Source organism: Gouania willdenowi, chromosome 4, assembly GCF_900634775.1.
Source record: "Gouania willdenowi chromosome 4, fGouWil2.1, whole genome shotgun sequence".
Classification (NCBI taxonomy): Eukaryota; Metazoa; Chordata; class Actinopteri; order Blenniiformes; family Gobiesocidae; genus Gouania; species Gouania willdenowi.
This window is the reverse complement of record NC_041047.1, coordinates 11886765-11903707: the sequence shown is the minus strand read 5'-3', so window position 1 is coordinate 11903707 and position 16943 is coordinate 11886765. Positions and strand designations below refer to the sequence as shown.

The 16943-nt window shown below is 36.1% G+C and overlaps 2 protein-coding genes across 3 annotated transcripts in view; both read left to right on the top strand.

The window, feature by feature from the left end:
* Positions 1–531: 531 nt before the first annotated feature.
* nphs2 (NPHS2 stomatin family member, podocin) lies at positions 532–5227 on the top strand. Its single transcript, XM_028445671.1, has 7 exons — positions 532–832; positions 912–1015; positions 1327–1399; positions 2267–2349; positions 2428–2687; positions 3717–3798; positions 5012–5227. Exons 1-7 carry the CDS (start codon positions 532–534, stop codon positions 5225–5227), a joined length of 1119 nt encoding a protein of 372 aa, XP_028301472.1.
* An 8441-nt stretch (positions 5228–13668) lies between these two features.
* The window catches only part of crb1 (crumbs cell polarity complex component 1), a 33319-nt gene continuing 30044 nt past the window's right edge, over positions 13669–16943 (top strand). For both annotated transcript variants that reach the window (XM_028445570.1, XM_028445569.1), the window contains exon 1: positions 13669–13842. In XM_028445570.1, coding sequence (XP_028301371.1) covers positions 13764–13842 — 79 coding nt within the window. In that variant the 5' untranslated portion in view covers positions 13669–13763. The remainder of the gene's footprint in view (positions 13843–16943) is intronic.

Sequence of the window (16943 nt, the reverse complement as noted above, 5' to 3'; positions counted from 1 at the left end):
GCTTATATCACATGATGTCAGTCACTTTTTAATCTCAAACTGATAAAAAATAAACGATTGTTTTTTCCAAATCCTTCAAATTTCCTGAAATTATTCGACTAAATTAGATTAAAAAAATGTTCATAATATCAAGGAAATGTAAGTGAATTTAAGTTTAAGGATATTGCATATACTTTAAATATAATGTATTGCTGGAAGTGCAAAGTAAGACACAATAATGTAAAAATTGCTCTTTTTCCTGCCTAAAATGTGTGGCCTACAGATCAAACTGGTCTGTATTTGGCCCCTCAACTAAAATGAGTTTGACACCCCTGTGTTAGAGGCCCTTGAAGGACTCCATCAGGTTTATTCTAGTTTTTAATGTAGGCTAAATAACACTGGATCTTGCTGTTTTGTTTCTGAAATCTTGAGATCAGTCTTCTGGCCCTCCCACTATAGCTCTACTCCCACATTCTATCCTGAAGATTTTCTCTACAGTGCACAGCAGCATTACTGACTCCAGCCTGCGTCAGTAGAAAGTTCCATCCCAGGATGGAGAACTCTTCTGATGTTCAACCAAAACACTCACCACTCCAGAGGGAGAATGGGAAGGAAGCCACGGTTCATCAAAGAGAAAGACATCAACGCCAAAGGGGTCACAGGTCTGATCGTCTCCAAGAAAGATCATCGAGGAAACCGAGGCGAGACAAGGAGAAGCCAACGATGAACGAGGTCAAAGCAGGGCAGGAGGCTGTGAAGCTGAAAGTCACTGTGGTGGACATCGACAGTGTGAGAGATGACCACGTCAAAGATGAGACTGTGGGGCTTCTGGAAGCAGCTGACCCAGAGGATGGTGAGCGGATCCATTCATCAGTCCACCTGGTTACTGTTCCAGATTTGCAGCGACTGTGCTCACTGGTTTGTTTCCATAGGTCTGAAGCACAAGAGCCTTGGCGTCTTTGAATGGTTGCTGATGGTCTTTGTCTTGGTTCTGGTTCTCTCCTTCCTTCCCTTTTCCATTTGGTTCTGCATCAAAGTACAAACATCATCACTTTTCAAATATGTTTTCACTGAGCTTAAACAACCCATTTAATATGTAGAATATTTAGGATGAATGATCTTTGGTCTATCACCTATTATACAAAGACTTATCCATACACACACAAATGTAATAGTAACTTCTGACATGATAACATAGAGATGGATTTTTTTATGTTCACTGTAATTTATTAAAATTTGAATTATTCATTCAAGTCAGAGTGTTTGTGTACCGTAGGAAATCATGTCCATGATGCATTTATTTCACACTCTTATGTAACATCTGGATGACGTTTTACTGGCACACAGGTTGTGAGGGAACATGAGAGAGCCGTTGTTTTCAGACTGGGTCACTTACTGCGTGGCAAACCTCGAGGACCAGGTTAGTCCCCCTCTTTCTTTCACTTTCATCCATTTCAAAAAGTGATTACAGACAAATATCAGTGTTAGTATTGAGAATATATGTGAAAACAATCATGGTATATCATCAGGCTGTCACCTAAAATGAACAGGTTATTGAAAAATAATAGAAAAAAGTGGATTTCTAATTCCAAGAAATGCCAACACACATTTGGGCTGAAACCCATTTTTTGAAAGTCCAGATTATGCACAATCAGGGAGTCAGGAGCAAACATTTCCTTCAAACCAAAGTTAGATTATAGCTGCTGCACAGCAATGGTCGGGGCCAGGCCATTTTAGGAAAAACAAGAAAGCAGCTGTTATCATGTTTAGGCAGATTTCAAACTAATTCAGACAAAGAATATAACAAAAAAAATGTATTAAAAAAAGCACGTAATGCACCTAAACAGAATGGAGATGTTGTTAATTTGAGTTATTGGCACAATAAGTGGAAAGACTGATTTTAATGCATTGACTCCAATTGTTTGCATGACAGCAAAATTCAAAATGCTGTAAAAAAAAAAATCAGTTTTTGAAATAAAATTATGATTATGATTATTATTTTTTAAGTTCACTTTGTAAATGTATTTAGCAAGTACAGTACATTTACAATACTGTTTTCAAAGATTATGATGCACTGCAGGCTCAATTTTTGATCAATCAAAAATCTGTGTGAAATGTTTGTGTAGCAATTGTAGTAAGTTTGGTGGGTCGAGATTAGTTGTATAACTTTTGCAGTTTTTGAGTATTGGGGTTACATTTTTGGTGAAAGTTGCAATTCTGTAGCTCCTAGTGTTGATTTGTTGTGGATTTTCAAAATGTTGACGTTAAGACGCTCCTCCCTTTGCAGGCCTCCTGTTCTACCTCCCATTTCTTGACGTGAGTCACAAAGTTGACATCCGGCTGAAGATGTTGAAGGTTCCCACTCATGTGGTATAAAAACCCTTCCTCTCTACATAACACTGATATATACATTTTTTTGTAAAACACTGTTGTGTTGTCATGTTGCAGGTGGTGACTAAGGACATGTTGAGACCAGAGCTGAGTGCTGTGTGTTATTACCAGATAGAGAATGTTGCTCTTTGCATCACATCCCTGTTTAGCATCAGCTCGGTGCTGCAGAGTTTGGTGCAGGCGGCGGTCAGAGAGGTTTCTGCACAACACACATGCAGCCACATGCTGCTGCAGAGGAGGAGGACTGGGGAGCAGGTTCAAGTGGCTGTTGATGCAGTTGCTTGTCGTTGGGGCATTAGGGTGAAGAGGGTCGACATGTAAGATGATTAGTGTCCAATCAATAACAATGCTTTTGTTGTGCTTTTCACATTTTTCTTACATTACACTCATGGTTGGGGTCAATTATAATTGTAATTGAGTAACTGATAACTAATTACAATAATGGTGTAATTGTAAGTTTCAAAAATCTGAATGTAATTGAATTTAGATAATAAACTTTGTTATTATTCCCTTTATTTGATATGGACATCACAGTTACATTAGGTACCCACATGTATCGTTTTGAGTGTGTCCACAGCAGGCTTTTAAAAAGGTTAAAAGTAACAGAAAAAATATGAAAGTAAGGAGTAAATATGCACTGCACAAAACAGTACAAGAAGAAAAGCAATATTCAAAGGAAATACAGTCATTAGTTTTATGGCAGAGGCAACACGAATACTTGTAATTGACATGAAAATTCTATAAAATCTGTCATTTATAATTTAATTTAATTTAATGCAAAACTTGGGATGAAAAACAAATTAGATTCATCCATCTGTCCATTTTCAGACCCAGAGTTGGAGGAAAACAAATTGGATAGTAGATGATATTTTATTTTGCTTTAAGACATGGGTGAAAACCGACCTATTGTCACAAGAGATGCTAACAGAAAGCTAACACAAGAAGAAAGTTAAGTTTTAAGGGGTAATTTGTTTCAGACTCAGTAATTGTGATTAATTGGAATTGAACTTTAGTAATTGAGAACGAAATTGTATTTGACTTTCAGGGGATAAAGAATATTCATAATTGAATTGTAATTGGGACGTAATTGTAACTGAAAAATGTAATTGAGCCCAACTCTGATTACATTACATTTTCTGTTTTACTAATCTGCATGCAAAATTACAATAATTAAAAAATAAAAATGATGACTACTTTTAAAGAAACCAGGGAGCTACAAATGATACGAAACGAATCCACGATGAAGAGAACCAGATGAAAACGCATGGACTCCTGCAGACACTGGAGTTTGTAGACTAGAATCTGCTGACAAGGCTGACTTTGGCTTGTGTTTGATTTTCTGTCAGAGATGAGCTGAGTTTTCCTGTGGAGTTACAGCAAAGTGTGGCTGCAGCCGAGGCAGAGACAAGGATACGGCAGGAGGCCAGAGTACGTACCCACACATCCCCCCACCCATATATTACAGGGACGTCATGCTGCACAACTCAGTCTGAGGTGGGTCAGACCAGCAAAAAACTGCAGCATATCTATCATTATCCTCTAACTCAGGGTTCTCAACCTTGGGGTCAAGGCCCTATTTGGGGCCACGAGACACTGGGAGGGGGTCGCCAGATGCCTTCTAGTAACAAAGAATATTTTTTGGACAATTTGAGGAATTTTTGCTCATGTTTACCCTTTCCTGCATTTACATCAAACTTACCATATTTTACCCTATTTTCATCCCCTTTTCCTGCCATATTTTTACCCCTTTAAATGCATTTTTGCGACATTACTCCCATTTCTGCCACGTCTCCATCAAATTTCAATGCCTTTTCTGCAATTTTTTCCACTTTCAAGACATTTTCCGCACTTAAAAAATTCTTTCCACCACTTTTCCTACCGAAATGTTGACCTTTCAACCACTTTTCACCATTTTCAGGATTATTTTTGCCAATTTAACCACATTCACCATTTGTCATGCCCATTATTTGCCAGTTTAAACTAATTGTTCATATTTTTTAAATTACATTACCCCAACGTACCGTTTCCACTTGTAAGCCAATATGTACTCTTTTTATCACTTTTTATGTTCATTTTTGGACACATTTGCAACTTTTAACCAATTTCTGTGTTTTTTAAAAGATCCCATTTCATCACCATTTGCACCATTTTTGGTCACTTTTAACCCATTTTATTTCTGATTAAACCAATGAATTACTTCTTTAAGATGAATTTATACTATGGCACAAATATTGATAATAAACTTCCTGGATAACAGTGGATATTATTCAGATAAATGAATAAATGTGGTTATCACAGATTCATAGAACAATGGACCATCAGTTTGCTGATTTTATGGACGGGTCCCAAAAATCTCTCCCCTTTATTCCCCCTTTGTAGATGGCCCTGTCTCTATATGACTGTTCTTCACTGTTCATGTCCGTGTTCAACCACCTTCAGGTACAGTGGGGGTCCCCAGTCTCTGGCACCTTAACTTGGGGGCTGAAAAGGTTGAGAACCAGTGCTCTAACTAATAAAATTGAGAGGAGCAAAGGAGGTGTTTTTTTTATGCAAATACTGTGAATTTGAAGTCATGAACCTTGGCTGTAAATCTACTGTTTCAGATTTTCAAACTTGTTTCAGAAGTTGCTCTCTTTCTAAGGTGAAAGCAGCAGAAAGTGAGATGGTTGCCTGGGACGGCCTCAGAGCATCCATCCGTCGTCTCCAACCCGCCCTGGTCCTTCCTCTCCCTCCAGATCTCCTCAACTTGAACTCTGACCTCCCAACACCCCCACCACCTCCTCCACCTGTTCCTCTTCTAGAAGAAAGGGAAGATATGACCATGGGGGAGTCTGAGAGGGACTCTCCAATGATGTGAAAAACATTAATAAAGATTATTCAGAACTTTAGCCAATGTGGTGTAGTCTTTAAATACACAGTTGGAAAACATATTTTAATATTTCCAGTTATTAGAAATGTTTTATTTAATGCATTCAGTCAATAATGTATAAACAATTAAACCTACATATAGTAATTCTAATACATTTTTGGACCATCACTACAGGGAAAAAAAGAGCTACCCCATGCAATTTCACACTAGTTTATTTGTGCATTGAAGAAAGTCTAGTTTGGTAGCATTTGGTAGCAGTTATAACCACATTTGGACAAAGAAAAGAAAACTACAGCGATTTAACTCAGAATAAAAGTCAAGTTAAGAGCTCTGAGAGAGCACAAACCTCATTTTGTCAGATATTGGAAGTAATCTGGATCAGTGACCCTGAATATGATCCAATGATCATTTACACGTTAAAGGCTCTAATACATGTCTATCCCATTAATAACAATACAGTAGGACCAAATGTATGGCACCTCCATTTCTTGTGAAAAATGATGATGAAATGAGCATTTTGGTTCCAATCTGGATGAAAGACAGTGGAGTAAGTGAGGAACCATCCCGGCATTATTGAGTGGAATTTCATAAAGATCGATCAATGATGAACCAAGATAGGAATTTTGGAAATTTTGCCAATGATGAGAGATTTTTTTTTATCTTATTTTGAAAATGACCCAGAATCTGTATATTAATCCAGATCCAGGATATCAATAACAGGCAAACAATCAATTAAATAAATGCCAGTGGAAATAAATTAAAAACATGTTGTAAATGTTCATTATTGAAGTGCTACAGTTGGTACATCGTTCCTTATATTGTGAGCATGTATCAAAATGAATGTATGCTGATACATACTGTACAGGAGTTTGATGTTTAAGGATCAGATCAGCGTTTCTTTTTGGTGCTGCTCGTAGGTTTGCTTTCTGCTGAGCTTTTCTTTTGAAAAGCAGCATATTTCACCATTGCTGTTTTCACCATTTGAAAGTCAATAGAAGAATGTTTTGCTTGGGTTTTAAAATTGGTTACAGTTTACAAGGTGTCAGATCAAAGTGGAGAAGTAAAGAAGATGGATTGTTGGTTGGAATAAAAAAAACTTAAAAAAATAAAAATGTGGCTATAGTATAACTCAGTGGTTCTCAGTCATGTAGAGACAGGGCCATCAATAATCTGGAATAAAGGGGAGAGCTGTTTGGCACTTACCATAAAATCAGGAAAATGATGGTCCATTGTTCTATGAATCTGTGATAACCACATTTATTCATTTAGCTGAATAATATCCACTGTTATCCAGGAAGTTTATTACATTTTTGCCCTAGTATATCATCTTAAAGATGTAAATCCTTGTAGTAATTGGAAACAAAATCGGTTAAAAGTGTCAAAAAATGATGGAAAAGGTGGTGAAATGGGAAATGTCAATATTGGAACAATTAGTAGGAACAAATAGTTTAAACTCAGAAAAAAGCAGGTCTGAAAATGGATGGATGGATGGAATTAGTTTAAACCTGCAAATGTGACAAATGGTGAATGTGGTTAAATTGGCAAAGATAAGCATGAAATATGGTGAAAAGAGTCAACATATGTGACATTAGGTGGGAAAAGTGGTGGAAAGGGTTCATAAGTGCTGTGAACATGTTTTGAAAGTTGAAAAATGTGCAGAAAAGGCAGTGAAATTTGATGGAGAAGTGGCAGAAATAGGAGCAATGTAGCAAAAACGCATTAAAAGGAGGAAAAATATGGCAAGAAAAAGTGATAAAAAATAGGTCAAATATGGTGTTTGGTGTAGTGGCAGAAAAATGGTTTAAAAAAATCTTGTTATCTTGTTCTGTGTCCTTGGGTGACCTGAAAGGCACTTTTAAATTGAATTTATTATTATTATTATTATTATTATTATTATTATTATTATTATTATTATATATGGTCGGATTTAACTGTCGTACCTCTTTCAGTGAGACTTTGCTGCCATCCATCTTTCTTTCTGTGATGCTTCCAGCTGAGCTAATCTGCTTCACAGTGATGCTCTGATGAACCATCAGCGCCACCTACAGGACAAAGACAATATAACTATGTGTTCTTTTTTTTTTTCCTCATAGAAAAAGCATGCAGTTCTAATTACTTTGTGGCCCTCATATAACTCCAATAAATGTGTTAATATCACAAGCCTGTATCCATATTGGTAAATGTATTATATGAGGCAGTAAACATGTAAAAAAAATGTATGTTATTCAATTCTGAATCAAATCTCATGTATGATTGCAACTCGAGTATACAACTGAAAGGTTGTATACATCACATGTGCATGTTGCAGTTTATAAATACAGGGGTGGATAATGTACTTTTTTGGAGAGAGTTTTAAGAAAAACACATTTTTATTCAATTTAATTCCCCTACAGACTACAGTTTTGTAATTCCTGAAAATTTTGAAGTTTTACAAACCGCCTGTTTCATGCCATGTTCTCTGGAAAAAAACAACTGCAAAATAGCAAAATTGGTACTCATTATCACCAAAGACTACAATATAACATCAGAAATATTAGCATATAGATAAAAATCTAACAATAGCGTGCACTACGACGACGTATTAGGGCAACATGAAATGTACTGTAAATATATATTTCAGACTGTATCGTGAAGGAAAATATGATTGTTCTAAAAACTAATTCTTGTGCTACCTGGAGATGCACTGGGAACAATTGTCTTGTTTTTTGCCCAGCACTTTAGCCCTGTCCCTCAGACTCTGCAGTGGGACCTGGTTGATGTAGTGGTGCTGCAGTTTGTGATGATCTTTGAGGTCAAGGACCATAAGTAACAACAGATCCAAGATCCAGTCAAAGCCAGGTGGACGGCACTGACCTGACAAGAAAAGAAACAACCAAATTCAACACTGCTCTGTGCTGAATGTGAAAACTGCCACACAAACACTGAATTGAAATACAATTTCTATATAATTAATGACCGAGCACCAATTTCTACATTTTGCAACTGACCAGTTGAGCAGGCTCGTGCTCACCTCCTCACAGAGTCTCTTTCGCTTTCTTCCTCAGTAAAGCTAAAAAGGCAGGTTTTGAATTCCCTGACTTTACCTAAAGCTTATTCAGCCTCAAAACTGTAGGATAACAGAGCACATCATATCAATCTTTAGAAGTACTGCCATATTATTAAAAAAGAAAGCATAAATGAGAACTTACAACACGTCCTGCTTGCTTTTATCTATTCATCCTCTGCTCTGTTCTTCTCTGATGGAGAGGTGCTTTAAAGCCTCTTCAGACAAATCCTTCCAATCTTGCAAAGCTTTTTCCAGCTTTTCAAAAACAGATAGGGACATTTCTTCTGTCTGTTCAGTCACTGCATCACATGTAGAAACCCAAGACTTCATTAACCCACTTTTTGCACAACATTGATACACAAAATGTTATATAGTCTCTTGAATTAATTGTATTATGGTAGTCTCATGTTGGATTGTTGCTTGTTTGATCTGTATGGTTAGACTGACACTGAACTGGAGGGAGTCTGCTTTAGAGAGTCAGCCAGCTGTCGATGAGCGTGCTCGGCATGCTGGGAAACAAAGGCATCATGGTCTTTGATTTTTGACAATTCCCTGTGAAGACAAATAAATGTACCATGGAATGAAAACATGCACGAACCGAATTCATTCATATGCAACCATCCCCTCAAGTGTCTTTCTTTTTTCCTTCTAAGATTGATCTATCCTCACCTGGCTGAGCTGCCATTGATCAGACTCACTCAAAGTTACGTACATGCTAAGCTGCTGAATAGACGTCTTGATCTGCTGGATTTTTAATGTGAGATGGCGATCCAGAGTTCGCTGCGCCACCACCTCTGTGTGCAAAGCCTATAGACAGTGTGGGATTTGATTGAGCAGGGACTGGTAGTTCTTCCTGGACAAAAAGTAGAAACTAAACGCTAGCATCCACAAAGCCACGCCTTAAAATGAGGAAAAGTCTTTGCAAATATTAGAATTCTCCCAAGCTCTTTGTCATGGTCCAGTCACAATTACATTAATATCACGACTTTCATGTTATTGAATCACCTATTGAGTTATCTGAGCTTAGCGAGGAGTTGTCCTCTCTCAATGCAGCCAACGCTGACTTGTCGAGACAGTTCATGGAAAACAATGTTGTAGATGTTTTGCTCAACCTTCACCAGCTCAAGTAAACCCTCAAGCTACGGGACAAGAAAGAGGCCTGATTTACATTTTCACAAAGCTCTTATACTGAAATACACCAACGTGTTAATGCTAAACCTTATGCTAGACATGGGCAACTGAGGCCCAGGGACCAAAACACAAAATAACAACGCAAATACAAAGAATGACAGAAAAATATAGAAGAAAACACTAGAAATACACAAATGAGAAGAAAAATATACAAAACAACAGCAGAAATACATACAAAGACAAAAAAGAGAACAAAAATGCTCAGAATGACAAAATAAAAACTAACAAAATTACAAAATTATAATAAAAAAACATCAAACAAAAAGACAAATATACAAACTGTGACCCTCAATTTGGACTTTGTGGCCCCCATAGGGGAAAAAGTTTTCCATCTCTGCTTCCTCTAAGAAGTACCTGGTTGAGAGCTAGTGTCATTTTTTTTCTACATTACATATTTAATCCACGTACAAAGTTCATGAACTCAAATTGTAAGTCACCTAATAATAGAAATCAATGTTGAATGAAGGTCAGGATGTTTAACACCAACAACCAAAGCTGGCATAAAACACATTAACTGCCTTTTCTCCTTTTGCAAATAAAATATCCTAACACTCGATATCATTGATGCAACTAGGCTTAAGGTCATATAGAACATGTCTGATCATTGATTCATACATTCAGGGTAAATGTGGGGTCTGATGTTGTTCCTATACGTAACAGTTGCACATGTTTTACACACTTCTTGGTTGATAAACTGGCTAAAGGCACACACACTGGAGTAGCCTATGTTTTACTCTCTATCTGGCAGCCTACCTGGGAGAGCTTAGTTTACTTCTCATTCTGCTGATTCACTCCTGTCTTCTCCAGCATGTCATCCATCATCCTCGACAGCTGGATCGCCTCCAGCTGACCACTCGGCCTCCTGGACACGGAAAATCCATGTCAATTTTCATTCCTTCCCTTACCAACATTCCTTTTCCTTTTAAATGTGGACTAGCGGTACTGCAACTAGTACCAAACTAAAAAATAACTAGATTAAATAATATCTTAGTACTCACAGTGATGGATGGACTTGCAGCTTCTGCTCATTATCCTTCAGCTGTAAGAAGAAGTAGTAGAAATGAAAGAAAAACTCAGATTATTTTACATACGTAACATTAAGCTGCAGAAGAAAAGCTTCATCAGCAATTATTGAGGAAGACTTGCTTTTCATAAAATTCAAGGACTGTATCTGATTGTTTTTCACTATGCAATATTCCTCTGGGACGAGTCTCTCTAAGATGCTCTTATTCTGAAAAACAGTAAAACAACAATATACTTTCTTTGCACAAATACTTGACCATATATAGAAAACAAAATCAATTGAACAACAGGTCATTGACTACCTGGAGTCGAAGGACATTGTCCTGAACCCTGACAACATGAACTCCTGCCAAAGAAAAATGATAACAGAGCTGTAAAAATAACCTTCACGAATATGAAATTCAAAGGAGAACTACTGAAGCAAGGAAATAAACTGAAGGGAACAAAGGTGTACATCAATGAAAACCTGACGAAACAAAATGCAAGCATTGCATGGAAGGCACGCCAAATAAAAAAGGAGGAAAAATTGTTAGGACGTGGACAAGAAACTGCAGGATTTATATCACACCACTGGGAGAAGAGAACGGAAAACCAATCCTCATCAAAACAATGGGAGACTTGGGAAAATACGAAGGATCCACCTAAACAACAACATTACTGATGGTAATCATGGATATGGACCTAGATCTATATAAACACTGGAAACAAAACTCAGACTGTGATTATTTTACGGAGACTGAATTAAATGTGGAAACCAAGAGTAAAAAAGGTCTGTCATTTATTCATTTCAATTGCTAGGTGGTGGGGTGATTAAGGATTACATTAAATTTAAATTCAAAGTGTTTATTGTCATATGTGCAGTTAGAAAAACGTTTTCCTGTACAATGAAATTACTACCTTGTTTATGAACTAAGATATAATACAATGAAATTACTACCTTGCTTATGAACTAAGATATAATAATGTGTTTATACAAGTTAAATCTAACAGTGGAAAATACAACACTGCCAATAGAACTAACAACAGCTGGATTAACCTTGATGTAGAGACAAAACAAGCTGCAAACTTGTGTGTCCAAAAGAGACATTCCCGAGTGGTGACATTATGGATGAAAAGGGAAAAACCTTCCAAACACCTTCGAAAGAGGAACTATTCTTGAACTGGAGGAATGCTAACAACGTCTGGCAGGGAACAAGGCCAACACAAACAACGATAGAGAGGAGGAGGAATAAAAACAAGACAACACTGACTACAGATGAGAATACACAAAAAAGGACTGTTCAGAACAACTCAAGAATGTTTGACCAGAGAGACATGTAAAACCATGTAAATTTGCGATGGTAAAACAGGGGACGGGACCCAGATAAGCAAACGGCTTCTCTCGTCTCCTTTTTCGGCATGTACAAAAAAAAAAAAAAATGTAAAAAAAAAAAGTGAATGTAACCATGTCGGAAATAAACTGAATAAATAAAATAAAAAAATAAATAGAGACTCAAAGCATTTTACAGGATTATGGGATTATTTTTTCACTTCGCACTTGATGGTGGTAAGCTACTATTGTAGCCACAGCTGCCCTAGAGCAGATTGACGGAAGCAAGGCTGCCATAGTACGCCATAGGCCCCTCCGACCACCACTAACACTCACTCACACACTACATTTTCAACTCAAAAAAGAGATGAATTAGATTAATTAATCACAGAGCATAATTAATTAATCTCTGAATATTTTTATTCTATTGATAACACTAATGAAGACATCAAATGCTCTATGGTACACGTGGTATTGCAATATTTCTATTCATGCTACATTTCTTCCAAGAGAGTCGTTTTTCAACTCTACGAGACGTGGTTATTGCCCAAAAGTCTCAATTGCAGCCAAAATACGTAGACATGCTAATATTGTTGAAAACATGTCTGTATTATAAATCTGGGCTGTTTAGACTAAAACATGTTACGCAAAGTTCATGCACAAAAAGAGATATTTTTTGAAAAATTTTATGATGATCACATGACTAGCATGAATTTTCTGTCTGTTTTGTAGAGTAGCGCGCACTTTTTGCACTGTATATAGGAAAAGATTGTCTTATTTATGTGTTTGTTTAATTTATTTTTGATATACTGTATATATTGAGTTGAAAAAGTTATGCCCAGAGTAAGTATGCAATATGCTGAGTTTTAAAGATACAATCATGGTTATTGTGCATTTATTGGAGTCTATTTTTTCCCTTTCCAAAATATCTTATACTTCAGTGGTTTCCAACCTTGTTTTGGATCATGACCCCATTTTGATATCAAGAATTTCTGGCGACCCTAAAGACATTTTTTTTTTTTACTAGAATTAGTTTTTGATAAGATGTATTTTTATTTATTTATATATAAATACATAAACAAATAAATGGATAAGCAATCAATTTATTTGTTTATGTCTTCATACCTATTCATTCATTCATTCATTCATTTTTAGGTACGTTTTTATATTCATATTAAATTTTTGTTTTTTTTACTAAAAATATTAATCTGAAATGGGCGAAATTAACTTATTTTGTGACATTCCTTTATTTTTTATGTATTGTTTTTGTATACATGTTCAAAAATAAATCAAATCAAAACAAAACATTTAAGAGTCTACGAGGTCTTTTTTTTTATTTTATATAAAAAAAATACAAAAATATTGATCAATTCTCTGATGAAAACAACAGTGTCCTTTTATAAGTGTAATGTATAAATCAAACCATTACAAATAAAAAGTTTTTCCCTCACTATTAATTTATTCTAAATAAAGCCTTTCGAGGGGAAAAAAGCCTACACTGAAAAAAAGTATCAATAACGGACCTAATTTTTGTCATTTCGGTAAAATACATTTTTATTTTATTTTATTATTTTTTTTTTTTTATTTTATTTTATTTTATTTTATTTTATTGTTTAAAATAGAAAGATTTTGTATAGTAAAAAATACATTTTCTTTTAAAACGACATGATATTCAAATGTAATTTGAGGTTGTGTGCGTGCGTGTGTGAGTGTGTGCGTGTGTGTGTGCGTGCGTGTGTGAGTGTGAGTGTGCGTGTGTGTGCGCGTGCGTGCGTGTGTGAGTGTGAGTGTGCGTGTGCGTGTTAAATACATCTGTGATGGAGGCTCTTGATGGTGCTTCACTGATGATGAGATCTGGGCTTGACAACAGCTGAGCTGCTGCAGTCGGAGCAGGAAAGGAAAAGGATCCTATGTGTCTGTGAACACAACTAACACGATGGTACCCGAGGACGATTATGGATTTATTCTCTCTTTTTACATTTAAATTACTGTGCTGCACGATTCTCCTTTCATCCCTACTTGTGCTTATAGAAGGTAAGTGACTGAAGGCGTTTTGGTTGTTTTGTTTAATAGTTGTTATTTTGATTTTCCCTGTGGTGTTTTAGTTCATAATTTCATAATATAAGTACAGCATCATGTTATGTATCAAGTGATTCTTAGTTTGAGGTACGTCTGTCCTAAATTAGAACTTTATAGGCCTACGTTGGTAGACTATATATTGCATGCAGTTGCAAACAAATAGATTTCCACTGTGGTAAAATTAAGTTTTACACGCAAATACTGACATTTAATTTAATTGTAACAACATTATCTTTTCAGTTTGTGTTTCTTCTCAGTGCAAGCCTTGAATTTCAATCAAATGTGAGGGTGACGTCATCACCCACTATGATGTTTGCTGCACATGGGCTGAAGAGATGATTAATTTAAACAGATTCAACAGAGGGGGGTCCCACACAGGAGGGAGGTAGGGAGAAGGAGGGAAGGGGGTTTGTCTACTATTTATAGGACAAAAGAGGGGTTTGTTGTATCATGTCTCCAGGGCTCTACTAAACATTCAATAATATTCTGTCTTCTTATCACATAAAGCAGCTGCAGCATGCATCAGTGTGAGGAGCAGTCAGGTGCTACACGTGTGTCATTTGAGGGCCTTCAGATAGGGCCAGACAAAGACCATTGGACATCATTTGCATTTGAAAAAGCCCTTACATGCTGTGGGAGGGGAAGTGTGGATCACTGGAGCTTGGCTCAGAATCCTCCGACTCAGTGGAATACGGAATGACCAGTGGACCCAGTAAAAAGCACAACTTGTTGCATTTTTCACAGAAATGTCTTGCCTGTCAGATAGATAGATCACACTGACTGTACCTCTACAAAAGTCATTACTAATCATTACTAATACATACAATAATATATTCATCAATCAGGTTTTGCTGATAGGCAACTGTATCACAGCAGGGGCCACAAACATCATTGTATCTGATTCGAGGGCCACATAATCAATATTCATGTCAGCATTTAGATTAATGACAAATCAGAGTATTAATACAGAGGAAAAAAAGGTTTTGTCTTTTTTGTCTTTGTTGTTTTGTCAGTTTTTACTCATTTTGTCTATTTTTTTAGTCGTTTTGTGTGTTTTTTTCGTGTGTGTGTGTTCTTAGTGTAATTTTGTGTAATTTTCTGTCATCTTCTGCATTTTTGTTGTTGATTTGTGCGTTTTTGGGGTCACTTTTTGTATTGTTGTTATTGTTTTTTGGGTTTTTGTCATCATTTTGTTTGTCTAAGTGGTTGCTGTGTGTGTCTTTTGTTGTCGTTTTGTGTATATTTATTTTCTATTATGTTGGGCTTCATATTCCTACCAACTTCTTGAATTACTATTTTTGGGGATTTGCTTTCGGGGGGCCACAAAAATTAGACTGAGGGCCACATGAGGCCCCCGGGCCGCCAGTTACCCATGTCTGGCTTATAGCTTATACAGCACTATCTTGACTAACCAGTCTGTAAAATGGACTGATGATGATTCCTTGAGGCTATGGTCTGATTGCACCATTGGAGGATGATTGCTAAGTATGATTATTGGACCATTGTCAACAAAGCTGACCCACAGTAGTAATGACTTTAGACTTCTTGTCATGAACCAATCATGCAAAGTAGCTACTCTGCAAATCCCTGCCGTGCCCACTCAAAACCCACACAGTAATCTTAAAGCATGGTGAGTGCAGTGCAGCCCGATTGTCATCACGTAGAAGAGACACTTGTTCATCTTTGTTGAAGCATCGTTCTATCAGTGCTTTTATGCCTCTGCACATTCTTAGCTCATTTCATGGATTATAAGGATCATTGGATTCGAGCTGGTCACATTTTGTTTTGCTTTGAGAATGTCAGCAGCTATTTATTTCAGATACTTGTTCACCTGTCAGTCAGTTTAGCAGAAAACATCATGTCAATAACATGAGGAAGGTTGGAAGAGATGGAGTAGTTTCAGGAAGCAACTATTGAATAATTTTGGTAATCAATCGAATGAAATGTACTTTTGTTTAGTTAAAGCTTAATTTTAAATATGCAATAGAAAATAAGACTGATCACGTAACAATAATTCATTTGTTTCTTTTTTAATGAAAAAAAATCAATTTACTTATAACATAAGTATGAAGAGATTTCACCTCGTGTGGTGTCAACCTAAGACAACAAATGCAGCCATCGTATCCAAATAATAATAAAAAATATTATTGTATTAATTTTTCAACCACTTTTTTAAACTAAATGTGGCTTCAAGGCAGAGAAAATCCACATTTTTGAACCGAGGTATAAAGAATTATTGCAGCAAGTACAGTTAGTTTGCCTTAAACCTAAGACTAATGAACATTGTCATTATCATAAATGATTTATAAATCATGTAATAAACTGTTTGTGAAAATATATCCTCTTTCAGAATTATGTTTTTATCTTTTTTTAATACCAATGATGGTAAAAATGTATTATATGGACTTGTAATTTGGGCTAACAAAAATACAAAATTGGCATCCTCGTAAAAAAGTGGCCTAAGGCATACAAAAACTGAATCAAATATTGAATATATGATCATTAATGGTGATTTGACTCCGAAAGAGAATGATTACTTCGGCACTTTTACCAGAGGTGGCTGGAATCATTAGAAGTTTGGGAAAAAATAAGAAAAAAAAACACTATCGTTATTAAATTAGCCATTAATTTGTGAAGATGATGAGTTAGTTTTGTATTTGTTTTGTTTTTACATTTATTACTGAAGGTGATCAAGAGCAAAATCACAATTATTAGTTATATAATTTATATTTAATTGAAAGTCAGGTGCTTTGCAGCCAAATGTTAACAGACACAGATGAAAACACATTATATTCAATTGCATTTAAAATCATCACTAAGAAACTGTTGCCATGGTAAATGATGATGGTGACACTAAACACTAAACAGTATAACATGTTGCCATGGCAGCCAACCATTACCAGTCGAGAGGGTCCTTTGATTAAAACACTTGTAGCTACACAGTTTACTAGAACATTTTACTCCTGACTGAATGCTATAGGATTATTAGCTAATATCAGTTAATAATAGATAATATGGGAAGCATATTGGAAACAGTTTTTGCAGTGAGGAATAAT